Source organism: Phyllobates terribilis, unplaced genomic scaffold, assembly GCF_046119375.1.
Source record: "Phyllobates terribilis strain yellow unplaced genomic scaffold, ASM4611937v1 Scaffold_5__5_contigs__length_657084704, whole genome shotgun sequence".
In the NCBI taxonomy this organism is placed as follows: Eukaryota; Metazoa; Chordata; class Amphibia; order Anura; family Dendrobatidae; genus Phyllobates; species Phyllobates terribilis.
The window spans coordinates 612,588,802-612,604,323 of NW_027362765.1; the positions used below are offsets into that span (position 1 = coordinate 612,588,802).

Sequence of the window (15,522 nt, forward strand, 5' to 3'; positions counted from 1 at the left end):
TGAAGAACTGAAATAAATTAACTTTTTGATGATATTCTAATTTGGTGAGATAAACCTGTATTTGTACCTATCTAGTTTGAGCTAGGAAGCTCAATTCCTGTATAGCGTGGTAGTTTTTGTTGTTGATTTTAAATAAAAATTGTATCGCTGAAAACTTCATCTTGTCCCTGCCTTATCAATTTTACCACACGTGGAACTGCTTAAAAAAATCCCCAAAAAACAATTCCTGAATTGATAGTTTATGTTCATTCTGCCTCCCAAAAAACATAATAGAAGGCGATCAAAAGATGTAATTTTCCCAAAAATGGTACCAATAAAAAGTCAACTCGTCCTGCAAAAATCAAGCCGTCAAATGACTGTTGCCAGAAATATGGAAAAAATTATAGGTTTTAAAATATGGCGATGCAAAAACTAGCTTTTACAGTAAAAAGCGTCTTTTAGTGTGTGACAGCAGCCAAACATATAAATCTGGTATCGCTGTAATCGCACTGACTCGCATAAAGTCATCTAATCACTTAAACTGCACGAAGAACAGCGTAAAAAATAAATCTAATTCTTCACTTTCTGTTGATTTGTTAATCTTCCTTCCAAAAATCGCAGTAAAGCTCGGCACACATTTATCCTGCGCTTTAAGCTGAACGCTTACATCGGGGTTTCCGTGTAAATCTCTGAAATGGATAAATTCACAAAGAGGTATAATTTCAAAATTGAGTCACTGGAGGGGGATTCTGCTGTTCTAGCACGTAGATGCTCTGTATATGGATTCTGCAAACTATTCTAGGAAAATCTGCGCTCCAGGAGGCAAAAAGCGCTCCGTCCCTCCCGATTCTCACCGTATGGCTAAACAGTACTGTGCAGACAGATATAGGGTATTTCTACATTCAGCAGAAATTGTGGGACAAATTTTGGTGCCATTTTTACCCATTTCCCAATGTGAAAATTTAAAATCTGCGGCTAAAACGAAATTTTAGTGGGAAAATTTTTCTTCACTGCCCACTGGTATAAAATAATGTGACCCTCCACCTTTGGTGTCAATATGATCACTGCACCCCTAGATGAATTCATTGAGAGGTGTAGTTTGTAAAATGGGGTCACTTATGGGGAGTTCTGCTGTTCTGGCACCTCAGGGGCTCTGCCAATGTGACATAGCACCCTCAAACCAGTCCAGCAAAATCTGAATTCCAATATGGTGCTTCTTCTTCTCTGAGCTTTGCACTTTGCCTCAAAAGTAGTTATCGACCACATATGGGGTATGTGCGTACTCAGGAGAAATTGCACAACAAATTGCATGGTGAAATTTCTCATGTTGCCCTTGTGAAAATGCAAAATATGTGGCTAAACATTTTTGTGGGAAAAATGTGTTGTTTTTTTATTTTTTTTTTTATTTTTATTTTGATCTCTCAACATTATGAACTTCTGTGAGTCACCTGTGGGTTCCAGGTGCTTACTACACATGTATACAAGTTCCCTGAGGGGTCTAGTTTCCTTAATGGTGTCACTTGTTCCCATTGTTTAGGCACATTAGCTGCTCTATAAACGTGACATGGCGTCCGCTAATTATGCGAGCGTATTTTACATTCAAAAAGTCAAATGGCACTCGTTCCCTTCTGAGCCCTGCCAAGCGCCCAAACCGTAGTTTTCCCCCACATATTGGGTATTGGTATGCTCAAGAGAAATTTTGGGGTCCATTTTCCCCCGTTACTCTTGTGAAAGTAAAAAAAAAATAGGTCTAAAGTAAATTTAAAAAAAAAAAAAAAAAGTTAAATGTTTATTATTTTCCTTCCACATTCCATTAATTCCTGGGAAGCACCTGAAGGGTTAATAAACTTCTTATGTGTTTTTGAGCACCCTGGGGGGTGCTGTTTTTAGAATGGTGTCACTTTGGGGTATTTTCTGTCATAGACACCTCAAAGTCACTTGAAATGTGATTTGGTCCCTAAAAAAAAAATGTTTTTGTAAATTTTGCAGTAAAAATGAGAAATCACTTGTCCACTTTTAACCCTTATAACTTCCTAACAAAAAAGATTGTGCTGATGTACACATGTGAGAAATGTTATTTATTAACTATTTTCTGTGACCTGACTCTCTGATTTAAGGGCATAAAAATTTAAGTTTGGAGAAAATTGTGAAAATTTTGCAATTTTCAAAGTTCCAATTTTTTCACAAATAATATTTATTTGATATGACTTAAGTTTACCACTATCATGAAGTACCATATGTCACGAAAAAACAATCTCATAATCAGTGGGATCCGTTGAAGCGTTCCAGAGTTATTACCTCATAAAGTGATAATGGTCAGGATTCAAATAATTGGCCTGGTTAGGAAGGTGAAAACAGCCTTCGGGGTGAAAGGGTTAAATGAAAATCTTTATTATTAGGGGAAAAGGAAATCCAAACCTACATGGCCATGTGTGAAAAAATGATTGCCCCCGAAAACCTAATAACTAGTTGGGCCACTCTTCGCAGCAACAACTGAAATCAAGCGTTTTCGATAACTGGCAATGAGTCTTTTACAACGCTCTGGAGGAATTTTGGCCCACTTCTCTTTGCAAAATTGTTATGATTCAGCCACATATGAGGGTTTCCAAGCATGAAGTGCCTTTTTAAGGTCATGCCACAGTATCTCAATCAGATTAAGGTTGAAAACTTTTGACTAGGCCACTCCAAAGTCTTAATTTTGTTTTTCTTAAGGCATTCAGAGGTGGACTTGCTGGTGTGTTTTGGATCATTGTCCTGCTGCATAACCCAAGTGCACTTCAGCTTGAGGTCATGAACAGATGGCCCGACATTCTCCTTCAGGATATATTGGTAGACAGCAGAATTTATGGTTCCATTTACCACAGCAAGTCTTCCAGGTCCTGAAGGAGCAAAATAGCCCCAGACCATCACACTACCACCACCATAGTTTACTGTTGGTATGATGTTCCTTTTCTGAAATGCTGTTACTTCTACGCCAGATGTAATGGGACATTCACTTTCTAAAAAAAATTCAACTTTTGTCTCGTCAGTTAAAGTTTTAGTGATCATCAAGATGTTTTCTAGCAAAACTGAGATGAGCCTTTGTTCTTTTTGCTCAGCACTGGTTTTCGTTCTGGCACTGCCAGGCATGCCATTTGCCCAGTCTCTTTTATGGTGGAGTCATGAACACTGACCTTAAAAGGGTTGTCCACTACTATTCAAAATAGCCCAATGTATTTTTATGATGAAAAGAAGCTTCTTTCTAATTACCTCCCGCTGCTGTTTCTGCCTGTGAGCGGCTCTATCGTGGGCCGCTCACAGTCCCCACTTGACCCCCCGCTGACGCCACGTCAAGTGAGGCGTGACTCAGCACTGGGGTCCCCGCGGTGACTGCTGGGTTGTGGGCGGGGTTACACCGCGCGTCACACCCAGCATCCACCACGCGCTTTCCCAATGAATGGGAAGAGGGAGAGCGCGCGGTGGATGCTGGGTGTGATGCACGGGATAACCCCACCCACAACCCAGCAGCCACCATGGAACGCAGAAGAGGGACCCCGGCTGCATCCGGAATCATGACGTGACATCAGTGGATGTCAGAGCCGGCTGCAGTCGGGGGTCACGTGCTTCCTGTGAGCGGCCACCGATAGCGCCGCTCACAGGCAGAGACAGCAGAGGGAGGTAATTAGAAAGAAGCTTCTATTCAGCATAAAAACACATTGGGCTATTTTGAATAGTAGAGGACAACCCCTTTAACTAAGGCAAGTGAGACCTGCAGCTCTTTGATTGTTATTGTGGGGTGTTTTGTGACCTCTTGGATGAGTCGTCGCTGCGCTCTTGGGGTAATTGAAAAGGAGTACACCACTGAACAGAGACCAGACGGAGTTCAGAGTAACTAATTATAGTGATTGGATCCGTCACGGGTTTCATCTGAATCATATAATTTGGAGATTTAGATGGAAACCCTGACGTAAGTGCTCAGCGTAGAGTGAAGGATAAAGTGATCTAAAATGTTATGTAAAATGTTCCCAATAAAAGGTTCAACACAGTCCACAAAAAAAGCAAGTCCCCGTTCAGGTCTGTCATCTGTTAAGGAAATATAGGGGGCTTCTATGTTACTGGTAACACACATGCTCTGGAAAAGTGAACTGGCTCTTCCCAAAAGAAATTCTGCAAATTCCGCACTTCCGAGTGCCCTTATCCCTTCTGAGCCGCAGTGTGCCTAAACCACATTTAGCGTCCACATGTTTTAGCATTTCTGTGGCGATGAGAGCCTACTTAATTAACGGGTGCATGTCTCGTAAGCGTGAGCTAGACACTACAATAGCAGATTTGCAATTTTCACTCAGCGATATCCACTGCTGCTTGTTTCTGGAAAGCACCCATGGAGTCAAATTGTCACTACATATGTAGATAAATTCCCAAAGGGGTATAATTTACAAAATGGGTTCACTTTAGGTGGGATTCTGCTTTTCTAGCATGTACGAGCTCTGTATATGGAGTCTGCTAACTCTTATTCGCTTCATGCTTATATTATTGCACTGTGGGCAGGGGACACATTTTCGATTTAGTTAGCGGAAAGTCCGAATTGGAGCTGCCAGGCGTCTTTGATGACCCTGTCCACATGTTAGTGTAACTTGGAAAATATTAAAGACTGACTGTCACTTCAAAACAGAAAACCGGATGTGAACAGGTGCAAGCTTAGAGAGCCACTTCTCTAACTAACAAATTAAAGCTGCACTCTGTAATGCTATAGTATGCAAACATGGAATGTATGAAATTAGAATTGCATTGCTGCTCTATGAAAAGTTCAAATGAAGACACTTGGCACATAAATTGGCCAATTCATGTGCGCCCAATAGCCATCGACAAGGCGACCTTCTTTGCTGGAAACTTAACCTAATATGAAACCTCTTAGGCTGAGAGCCTTCAAATTATATTGGTGGGTAGGAACAAGCTGTGATTAAAACTGCCATACTGATGAGTGTGGAAGGCCAATTTATGTGTAAGTATCTTCATTTTAACTTTTTTTCTAGAGCAGCAATGCACTTCCAATTTCATATATTCCATGTTTGCATACTAGAGCGTTAGAATGCAGCTTTAATTGGTAGCATAACTTGGCAGTTACCAACAACATGTCTCTGCATTGTGATCCTAAACTTCATACTCACTTCTCATTTTTGCAAATGCCCAAAAGGGAAAGGAAGGAGACGTCTGACACATGGTGCGGATCCTGCCCGCCCACATTTACTACAGTTGTAATGTGAGCTAGGTTTCAATGTCAGATGGTGTTCCCCCTTGTGTTTTAAAAGTTAAAAATAACAAAACGTTTTAAAGAATTTTTCATATCATTAAAAAAGTATGGTCATTTTTTATTTCATTAAAACATTGATGCAATTATATTTTTTTGTTTTCAATTGTTGTAAAAAAATGTCTTGTTTGCCTTATTGGGGGATACAGATCCATGGAGAGAGTCTGCTGCCACCAGGAAGCTGACACTATTATTGCAATTAAATAAAATTTATTTTCAGATTGATGTCTCAAGGTAACAGTGTAATTGTGCACTCTGTTTCACCCATGTAGCAACGGATAGTGCAGGCTGTAATTGTTCAGTCCGTATCCTCTCGTGTCGGTGTGGCCAGACCAACATACCTTGACAAAGTCGATACAGGTACTAGGGCGCAGGTCCGTAAGCATACTAGCTCTTGCCACTGCCCAACATAGCCGCGTGCATAGAGTAGAAGATAAAGTTCCTGAGCTTCAGGACAGGTAAGTATATCCCTGTTGTACACCTGCCCCCCCCTCTCTCCTTGCCTCCATCATTTGTGGCCTAGGGTGGTGGTTATCAGGAGCTGTGCAGGGGACAGGTGCTGCTGCTGGGGGTCCTACACGTTCAGCAGATCCTTCGGCATTAGTAGGCTAGGGTTAGACTGGTGGTGGGAGGTAGTGGACCATCACAGTAGCAGGTCTGGATTGCGGTACCTAGCGGTGATGCGGTCCTGGCATGTGTGGCATGGCTGTGGGACTGCTCGGCCATTTTGCGGGCAGGAGATCTAGGCCATTCACTGGGCTGGATATTTCCAGCCAATCTGCGGCCGTGTTCCTCCTGGCCCATCAGTGATAGTGTCTCAAGGTGACCGGTTCCCACCTTTCTGGCTCTGCTCCTTTCTCTTCTGTTCTTCAGTCGAACTTTGAATTGGTGTGGGGTACAGAAGCACCTCGGCATCTTCCTCCTGGTGGGATGGCAAACTCACAGGGGTCGCAGATGCCTGCATCGTTGGCTGTTGGCTACTGGGGTCTGATTCTAGGCACTCTTAACACTTTTTTGTGTCACTGTTTAGTGGAGTCTTCCATTTTTTTCTTTCTGTCTTTTCTTTATCACTCATAATGTGTGAGTCTAGAGAGTACCGTGCTCGCCCATTAGCGCAGTCTGCACTTGTCACTTATTATGCTTGTGTGACTTGTAATAGTAAGTTTTCCACTGGTCATTCTGTGGTCTATATTGTACCGCCTGTACAACTCTTGCTTCCTTGCTGGTAGCCGCACAGGGGACCTCTGACAGCTGTGGAGAATGTGGCCCCTTCTGCCTGGGTTCATGATTTTGCTGTCTATAGCCGAACTAAATAGGCCGTCCAGGATGCTCGTTACTGTTGTGGAAGGATTTCCAGTGACTACTACCGCCCCGGGAGCTCCGATCGCTGCTGTGAGTGGGTTGGATCCTACAGCCACCCGGTACCAATATGGCCGATCTTGAAAACGGTCCAGACAGACGCGGGATACTTCCTCATCCTGGTCACCTTCTCAGGGGAGGTGCCCAGATTCCTTTTCCACAGATGGAACAGATGGATTCAGTTCAGGGCTCTCCCATTCAGGCTGGCCACAGAACCCAGGGTATTTACAAAGATCTTGGCCCCAGTTATGGCATTGCTACGTTCCAGGGCGGTAATTATTTTCCCCTATCTGGACAACATTCTTGTCAAACTGCCATCATTTGCAGAAAATCTAGAGAGCATACGGATCATTTTTCAGACCCTGGAGCTTTTCAGTTGGATTGTCAACAGGGCAAAGTCTGTTTTAGTTCCAACACAGGGGCTCTCGTTTCTGGGAATGGTGCTCGACACCGTTCAGCGGTATGTCTGCAGTCATCCATAAGGACTTTAAAACGTTCGGGTAAACATTCCCTTTGTTTTTGTATGCGGGTCCTGGTAAAGATGGTTGTAACATTCTATGGTCGCTCTTTTCATCCCATTCAGTGGCAGGTGCTCTCCATGGATGCCAGCCCATCCGGCTGGGGAGCAATTTTCCGTTACTTGACGGACCAGGGGGTTTGGAGCAGGTAAGACAGACTGCTCCCAAATACATGCTGGACTATCAGTCTGGCTCTTATACATTCAATAAAGAGGAATGGTATGCTCTCAAGAAAGGAGAGGTGCTGGAGGAGTGGGTTGTAGTCCCAAAACGTCTAAGAAGCAATGTCCACCGCACTCTCAAAATCAATTTTGCAAGATGGTTATCTTTAGAATAATTTTGTTCAATGGTGTATAAACATTATGGTAAGGTAAATCAGCTGAGCACAATAGGCGACAAAAATCCTGTCCCTGGTCTTGGTCAGAGGTCGCAGAATATCTAAAATCTAAAATAAAAATACCAAATAATACAGTATATACAATTAAATAGATGTACATGAAAAAATGAAAACCGGACAATAGTAGAAATAACTCCATACATGTACAACAGGTAATTAATTAAATATTCAAAGGACATATGTAATAATTGATTAAGTTTTTAATTTTTTTAAAGAATTATATTTTCAATAAGTTGGTGAATTTAATTCAGAGACCAGCAGAATAGATATAAATATATATGACTGTACATATTGTGTAACCTTGGTCATTAGAAAAATTACATAAAATGTAATAAAGTCGATATAGTATTCTCAAAGTTAGGTAGCACAAAATTTGCCTAGACATATGGTCCATATTCGCATAGTGGGAGAATACATGTCATTAAATAGGTATCAAATATAGCATCACGTATTAGTAGTGCATAGGCTGACGTAAAGATGAAGGTGCCCACAGAAAATCAGAACAGTGAAATGGCCAAAGTCTGTAAAACATATGAAGAGGACTAAATCAAGGAGAGAATACCTGAATCGCATAAATGTAGAGTTTGGAGGCATACACTTGTATGGTTGAGTACTAGTGAGAGAATAAGGAAATATAGTGCATATGACATAAATGAATATAGATCAAGATAGAAGATCATCAACCCTCAGTCCTCACCACACCTGGATGTAAAACGTTCAGCTGAGAAGCAGTCTGTAGTAATGCTAGCACGTCCCGATCCATTGCCAAGTGTATTGGTATAGTAAGTGAGGTGGTTTAAATCATATGCCCCAAGATTACTTCCGGTATCAAAAGGTGTCTGTGCCGGTCAGGTGATGTATATTGCATCATGGTAGGTGTATCCACAGCTGAACTCCAGCGTTCTGTGTGATGTCGTGGTAGGCATATTTACTAGGAATTGCATTAGATGCGAATCTAGGTCTTGTAGATGTAGTCCCGATAGGCGTGTCCGTAGACGGGGGCGTGTATAACATAGGAAGTGTATGCAGACAAGCTAGAGAGAGTATGGGTGGGCTTTTGAACGGGCGTAGATATTGTAATAATGGGCATTTCAATGGGATATTGTAACAATGGGAATTTCAATGGGTGTAAATATCGGAGTACTTATTACTAACTAAAACATGTAATAGGAGGTGAAATGCTAATTAAGCTACGGACGATCTATGTGAAGTTAGTATGGGCATATCAATGGTATCATCACATTAAATGTGCTACTGAAGAGATCTTATGGGGCACAAAGGGAATATTTAAATGACATGTGGGCATCGTAGTAAGCATATTATTCCAGAGTAGATAGTGATGTCAGCACATATACAACCCCTGGCAAAAATTATGGAATCACCGGGCTCGGAGGATGTTCATTCAGTTGTTTAATGTTGTTGAAAAAAATCAGATCACAGACATGGCACAAAACTAAAGTCATTTCAAATGGCAACTTTAGGGCTTTAAGAAACACTAAAAGAAATCAAGAAAAAAAATGTGGTACTCCGTAAGGGTAATTTTTTTTTCAGACCAAGCAGAGGGAAAAAATTATGGAATCACTCAATTCTGAGGAAAAAATTATGGAATCATGAAAAACAAACACACAAAATAACAGTCCAATACATCACTAGTATTTTGTTGCACCACCTCTGGCTTTAATAACAGCTTGCAGTCTCTGCGGCACGGACTTAATGAGTGACAAACAGTACTCTTCATCAATCTGGCTCCAACTTTCTCTGATTGTTGTTGCCAGATCAGCTTGGCAGGTTGGAGCCTTGTTACGAACCATTTTCTTCAACTTCCACCAAAGATTTTCACTTGGATTGAGATCCGGACTATTTGCAGGCCATGACATTGACCTTATGTTTCTTCTTTCAAGGAATGTTTTCTCAGTTTTTGCTCTATGGCAGGATGCATTATCATCTTGAAAAATGATGTCATCATCCCCAAACATCCTTTCAATTGATGGGATAAGAAAACTGTTCAAAATATCAATGTAAACTTGGGCATTTATTGAAGATGTAATGTCAGCCATCTCCCCAGTGTCTTTACCTGACATGCAGCCCCATATCATCAATGACTGTGGAAATTTGCATGTTCTCTTCATGCAGTCATCTTTATAAATCTAATTGGAACGGCACCAAACAAAAGTTCCAGCATCATCAACTTGCCCAATGCAGATTCGCAATTCACCACTGAATGACTTTCATCCAGTCATCCACAGTCCACGATTGCTTTTCCTTAGCCCATTGTAACCTTGTTTTTTTCTGTTTAGGTGTTAATGATGGCTTATGTTTAGCTTTTCTGTATGTAAATCCCATTTCCTTTAGGCGGTTTCTTACAGTTCGGTCACAGACATTGACTCCAGTTTCCTTGCATTCGTTCCTCATTTGTTTTGTTGTGCATTTCCTGTTTTGGAGACATATTGCTTTAAGCTTCCGGTCTTGACGCTTTGATGTCTTCCTTGGTCTACCAGTATGTTTGCCTTTAACAACCTTCCCATGTTGTTTGTATTTGGTCCAGATTTTAGACACAGCTGACTGTGAATAACCAACATCTTTTACAACATTGCGTGATGATTTACCTTCTTTTAAGAGCTTGATAATCCTCTCCTTTGTTTCAATTGACATCTCTCATGTTGGAGCCATGATTCATGTCAGTCCACTTGGTGCAACAGCTCAACAAGGTGTGATCACTCCTTTTTAGATGCAGACTAACGAGCAGATCTAATTTGATGCAGGTGTTAGTTTTGGAAATGAAAATTTACAGGGTGATTCCATAATTTTTTCCTCAGAATTGAGTGATTCCATAATTTTTTCCCTCTGCTTGGTCTGAAAAAAAATTACCCTAACTGAGTACCACACTTTTTAATCTTGATTTCTTTTAGTGTTTCTTAAAGCCCTAAAGCTGCCATTTGAAATGACTTTAGTTTTGTGCCATGTCTGTGATCTGCTTTTTTTCAACAACACTAAACAACTGAATGAACATTCTCCGAGCCCGGTGACTCCTTATTTTTTGCCAGGGGTTGTATACAAAGCTGAAAATCAATAGGCCATATTTAACATATGGTCACATCAGTACATAACTGTAAGAAGAAATATAAATAATGTAATAGTAATTGCATTAGGTATCATGATGAACATATATGAATATATTTTTAAAAAATACTATGAAGTAAGATCAGTGAATAAGGGGACTAGGTGTCAGCGAGGACTGGTAAATTGTATAGCTCGTAAATAGAGATCAAGGAATAAAGATAAAGGACTATAGTCCTATTTTCATTTTTTCATGTACGTCTATTTCATTGTATATACTGTATTATTTGGTATTTTTATTTTATATTTTAGATATTCTGCGAACTCTGACAAAGACCTGGGACAGGTCGAAACGTTATTTATTCGCCTATTGTTCTCAACTGATTCACTTTACCTGAATGTATATACATACACCATTTAATAAAGTTATACTGAAGATATTCATATTGCAAAATTTATTTTGAGAGTGCGGTGGACATTGGTTCTTGGCTCTTTTTCATCTTCAGCACCTACTCCAGGGGTTGCCGATCAAAATTCAGTCAGACAATGCATGGCTGTGGCCTATATCAATTGCCAAGGGAGCCCACGAAGCCCATCAGCAATGGCGGACGTTCCAGGGATTCTGGAGTGGGCAGAGGGCATGGTTCCTCTAATCTCTACAGTTCATATACCAGGGGTAGACAACAGGAGGCAGACTTTAAGTCAACACCAGTCACACGCCAGAGAATGGGCTCTTCACCCAGAGATGTTCAGGCAGATCTGTCAGCATTGGGATAAGCGAGATGTAGATGTATTGGCATCCAGATTAAATAACAAGGTGTTGAACTTTGTGACAAGATCCCGGGATCCCTAGTTGATCGTAGTCGATGCCCTGGTAATCTCTTGGTCCCATTTCACAATGCCTTATCTCTTTCCACCTCTACCGCTTCTACTCAGACTACCCAAAACGATCAGGGCAGAAGGTGTTCCAGTCACTCATTGCTCCAGATTTTCCTCGGAAAGCCTGTTATTCGAATGTGATCAGTCTCCTGGTGAATGTCCCATGGGCTCTTCTGGACCGCCCAGACCTTCTGTCCCAGGGTTCGCTTTTCCATATGTGCGCTCAATTTGATGGCGTGTCTGTTGAAGACGTTATTGTGAAGGCAACAGGCCTGTCTGAATCAGTCATCCAGACTATGATTAGGGCTCGGAAGCCATCCTGATTGCGAGTCTATCATTGCACTTAGAGGACTTATTTTCGCTGGTGTGAGTCTGCCAGTACTTCAACTATCATTTTTTCCTTGCCAGTGCTGCTCACCATCTTACAGTCCAGATTGGAATTAGGGCTGACTCTTAAATCCCTCAAGGTTCAGGTGTCCTCGCTGGTTATTCTGTTACAGAGGGATTTAGCGTCTTTACCCCAGATTTAGACTTTTCTCCGTGTTTAGCCACCCTATCGGGCTTCTTTGGATCCTTGAAACCTGAATCTTGTGCTGGGGGCTCTTCAGTCTCCACCTTTTTAGCCAATCACACAGATTTCTGTGCTTTTTATTTCTTATAAGGTAGCTTTCCTTATAAACATTACTTCTATTAGGAGGGTCTCTGATCTTGCGGCTCTGTCCTGTTGCGCCCCTTACCTTATTCTTCATTAGGATAAGGTTGTGTTGAGGTCGGTTCCGTCTTTTCTCCTGCAGGTAGTTTTGAGTTTTCACTTTAATGAAGATATTGTTTTACTTTTCTTTTGTCCGGCACCCCCTCATCCTAGGGAGAAGGCTGTGCACAGCTTGGACGTTGTTCGAGATGTAAAAGATTATCAGCTACTGCCTCATTTCAGGGTCCTTGTTTGTTATACCACAAGGCTCTCGTAAGGGTCAAGCCTCTTCTAAAGTGACCATTGCCCACTGAATCAATTCTGCTATTGTCCAGGCTTATAAGGCTAAGGCCAGGCTGGCCCATTTAGGATTTTAGGGCGCACTCCGCACGGGCAGTAGGAGCTTCCTGGATGGTTCGTCATCAGGCATCAGCTTTGCAGCTCTGTAAAGCAGCTACTTGGGCATCGCTGCATACTTTTTCTAAGTTTTACTGGGTGCACACTTTTGCCTCGACAGATGCAAGCCTTGGTAGGAAGATACTGAAAGCGGCAGTAGCCCAGACTTCCGCTTAGGTTGTGGCTGAAGACAAGGTGATATGAAATGTAATACTGTCCCACCCCAAGGACAGCTTTAGGATGTCCCATGGTTCTGTGTTCCCCAATTAGATGAATGGGAAAAATAGATTTTTACTTACTGTAAAATCTGTTTCTCATAGTCTTCATTGGGGGACACAACTCCCTCTCTTGATTAAAAAATGTCACCAAAAAACACCCTCCTAAGGGTCTGTTTCTCCTATTGAAGTGACTTTACTAAAAGTGTCTTAACACTGGGTCCACTCTGCCTCATCACGATACTTCAGCCTTTCTTACCTAGCTTGCACAACCTGCTTACTTACAGCTGCCATACCTTTTTTGCACAACTGAACAGGGTGAGCATATAACCTATAACTATCCTCACCATTGCATGGCTATGGAGACAAATTATACTACTCCTAATTTTTGTGTAGATTTGAGGTAACCTGTTCCACACAACCTGAGCAAGGTTGCCATCTTTACTTTTTTTTTTTTTTTTGGATATTTATAAAAAAAATCAAGAACAGACAACCTTTTTTTCAGACAAATTGGAAAAACATAATAAATCATTATGACTATAAGTAATACATGTCTACAGCCCATAATTCTGATATGAAGACATTAGTTACATTTAGTGTTAACTGATAATTACAGTCAAAATAATTTGTATAAGTTTCTTCAGTTTCAAAAAAAATCACGGACACCTTAAAAATTTTTTACGGACAGGGCAAAAAATGCCCTATTTTTACGGACAGTCCTGGAATTTCAGGACGGCTGGCAACCCTGGATGTAGAGAATCTATAAGCCAGACAAGTATTCAGATGTTTGCGATGTGTTTCTACCTTTGCTGTAACTAAAAACTTGTGTGTCCTGCAATCAGACCTATAACTTTCTCTACAGTATATGATGTTGTAAGGAACTACACAGCAGATTATGACAAGACTTTAATCTTCAACAAGATCCACCATGAGTTGAATCAGTTCTGCAGTTCACACACCCTGCAGGAAGTGTACATTGAACTGTTTGGTGAGTATTACGCAATTATGGATACTAATTGAAAAAAAAAAAAAATTAATGGAATGAAAATTAAAAAAGCATTTAATTAACCATTATTTAAAATTTTATTTTTTATCACATTTATTGTGTAGTTCCCACATTTTGGTTACCCTGCTTTCCATGCAGTTTGTGCCAACAAATCAGATGCTATGGTTACTACTTCAAGAAATTCAATTGTTCTACATTCAAGATTTTCTAATATTTGTACAGATCAGATAGATGAAAACCTGAAACTGTCCCTTCAGAAAGAACTTAATTTCATGGCTCCTGGACTCACAATACAGGCAAGTTTTGGTTGCTAACGCCTCCTAATAATAATCTAGGATAGTCACAATTCAATATTTATCAGTACTAACATTTTTCTTTTTCAGGCAGTACGTGTTACAAAGCCAAAAATTCCCGAAGCTATTCGAAGAAACTTTGAATTAATGTAAGTCACAGATGCCATCAGAAACCAGATGTGCCCAACAAACTATTGTTTCTATAATAGATCTGTCTATGTCTAGTGTTTCCACTGTGTCCGGCATTTTACCAGACAAATCATCAATTTGTTACCTTATTTTGATCATTATTTTCATCAGAATCTCTGAATAGAGCCTGTGGTGCAAATTCCTAAATGGACTAATACATTCTCCAGGAAGAGATGGAGTACAGCTCTTTTCCCAAAGAATAGCATTGGAGCAGCATGTAGAGTCCTCCTGCAGTACATATAGAGCAATTATCTACTCTATAATAATAATAAAATGACTCTTCTGACTCTATCCGTCTCTAAATAGCAAAGTTGAAAAGTAAAAATCAGAAAGAGGAATTGGTACCAGTCTATTGTCCACTAGATAGTGTGGGACAAAAAAAAATGTATTCCTAATTTCTTTTATTGATCCCATTAAAATTAAGGAAAAAATAACCAAAACTATGATTAAAGGGGGCTGTCTTATGACTGCATGTATGAGATTTTCATATATTTGTGGTTGTGAGGAGCAAGGTGTACCCAATAAGGATGGACCATAACTCTTGCAGTACACCTTAAAATAGATAGGGGCAGAGCAGAACCCAGACCTGATTGTTTTGCATCTGCCCGTGAAAAGCTATATAGTCGAGATACACAGCCCGAAAGGGGGACCTATGCCACTGTACAAATTATAAAAAACTTAGGCAAAACCAAAGAAATTAGCCGGAACATACAGTGGGGATAATAAGTATTTGATACACTGCCGATTTTGCAAGTTTTCCCACCTACAAAGAATAGAGAGGTTTGTAATTTTTATCGTAGGTACACTTCAACTGTGAGAGACAGAATCTTTAAAAAAAAATTCTGAAAATCACATTGTATGATTTTTACATAATTATTTGGATTTTATTGCATAAAATAAGTATTTGATACAATAGAAAAACAAAACTTAATATTTGGTACAGAAACCTTTGCAGTTACTGAAATCAGACGTTTCCTGTAGTTCTTAACCAAGTTTGCACACACTGCAGCAGGGATTTTGGCCCACTGCTCCATACAGATCTTCTCCAGATCTTTCAGGTTTCGGGGCTGTTGCTGGGCAACATTGAGTTTCAACTCCCTCCAAAGATTTTCTATTGGGTTCAGGTCTGGAGACTGGACAGGCCACTCCAGAACCTTGAAATGTTTTTACTGAGCCACTCCTTAGTTGCCCTGGCTGTGTGTTTCGCGTCATTGTATTGCTGGAAGACCCAGCCATGACCCATCTTCAATGCTCTT

The 15,522-nt window shown here is 40.7% G+C and overlaps 1 protein-coding gene across 6 annotated transcripts in view; it reads left to right on the forward strand.

Annotated features, from left to right (window-relative positions):
* The window catches only part of ERLIN1 (ER lipid raft associated 1), an 86,303-nt gene that overhangs the window by 56,667 nt on the left and 14,114 nt on the right, over positions 1-15,522 (forward strand). For 5 of the 6 annotated variants that reach the window (XM_073686088.1, XM_073686087.1, XM_073686090.1 and 2 more), the window contains exons 6-8: positions 13,641-13,766; positions 14,007-14,084; positions 14,172-14,226. In XM_073686088.1, the coding sequence (XP_073542189.1) occupies positions 13,641-13,766; positions 14,007-14,084; positions 14,172-14,226 (259 nt within the window). Of the gene's footprint in view, positions 1-13,640; positions 13,767-13,888; positions 14,085-14,171; positions 14,227-15,522 lie in introns of those variants that run through there. The other variant, XM_073686091.1, reaches the window with a different exon arrangement.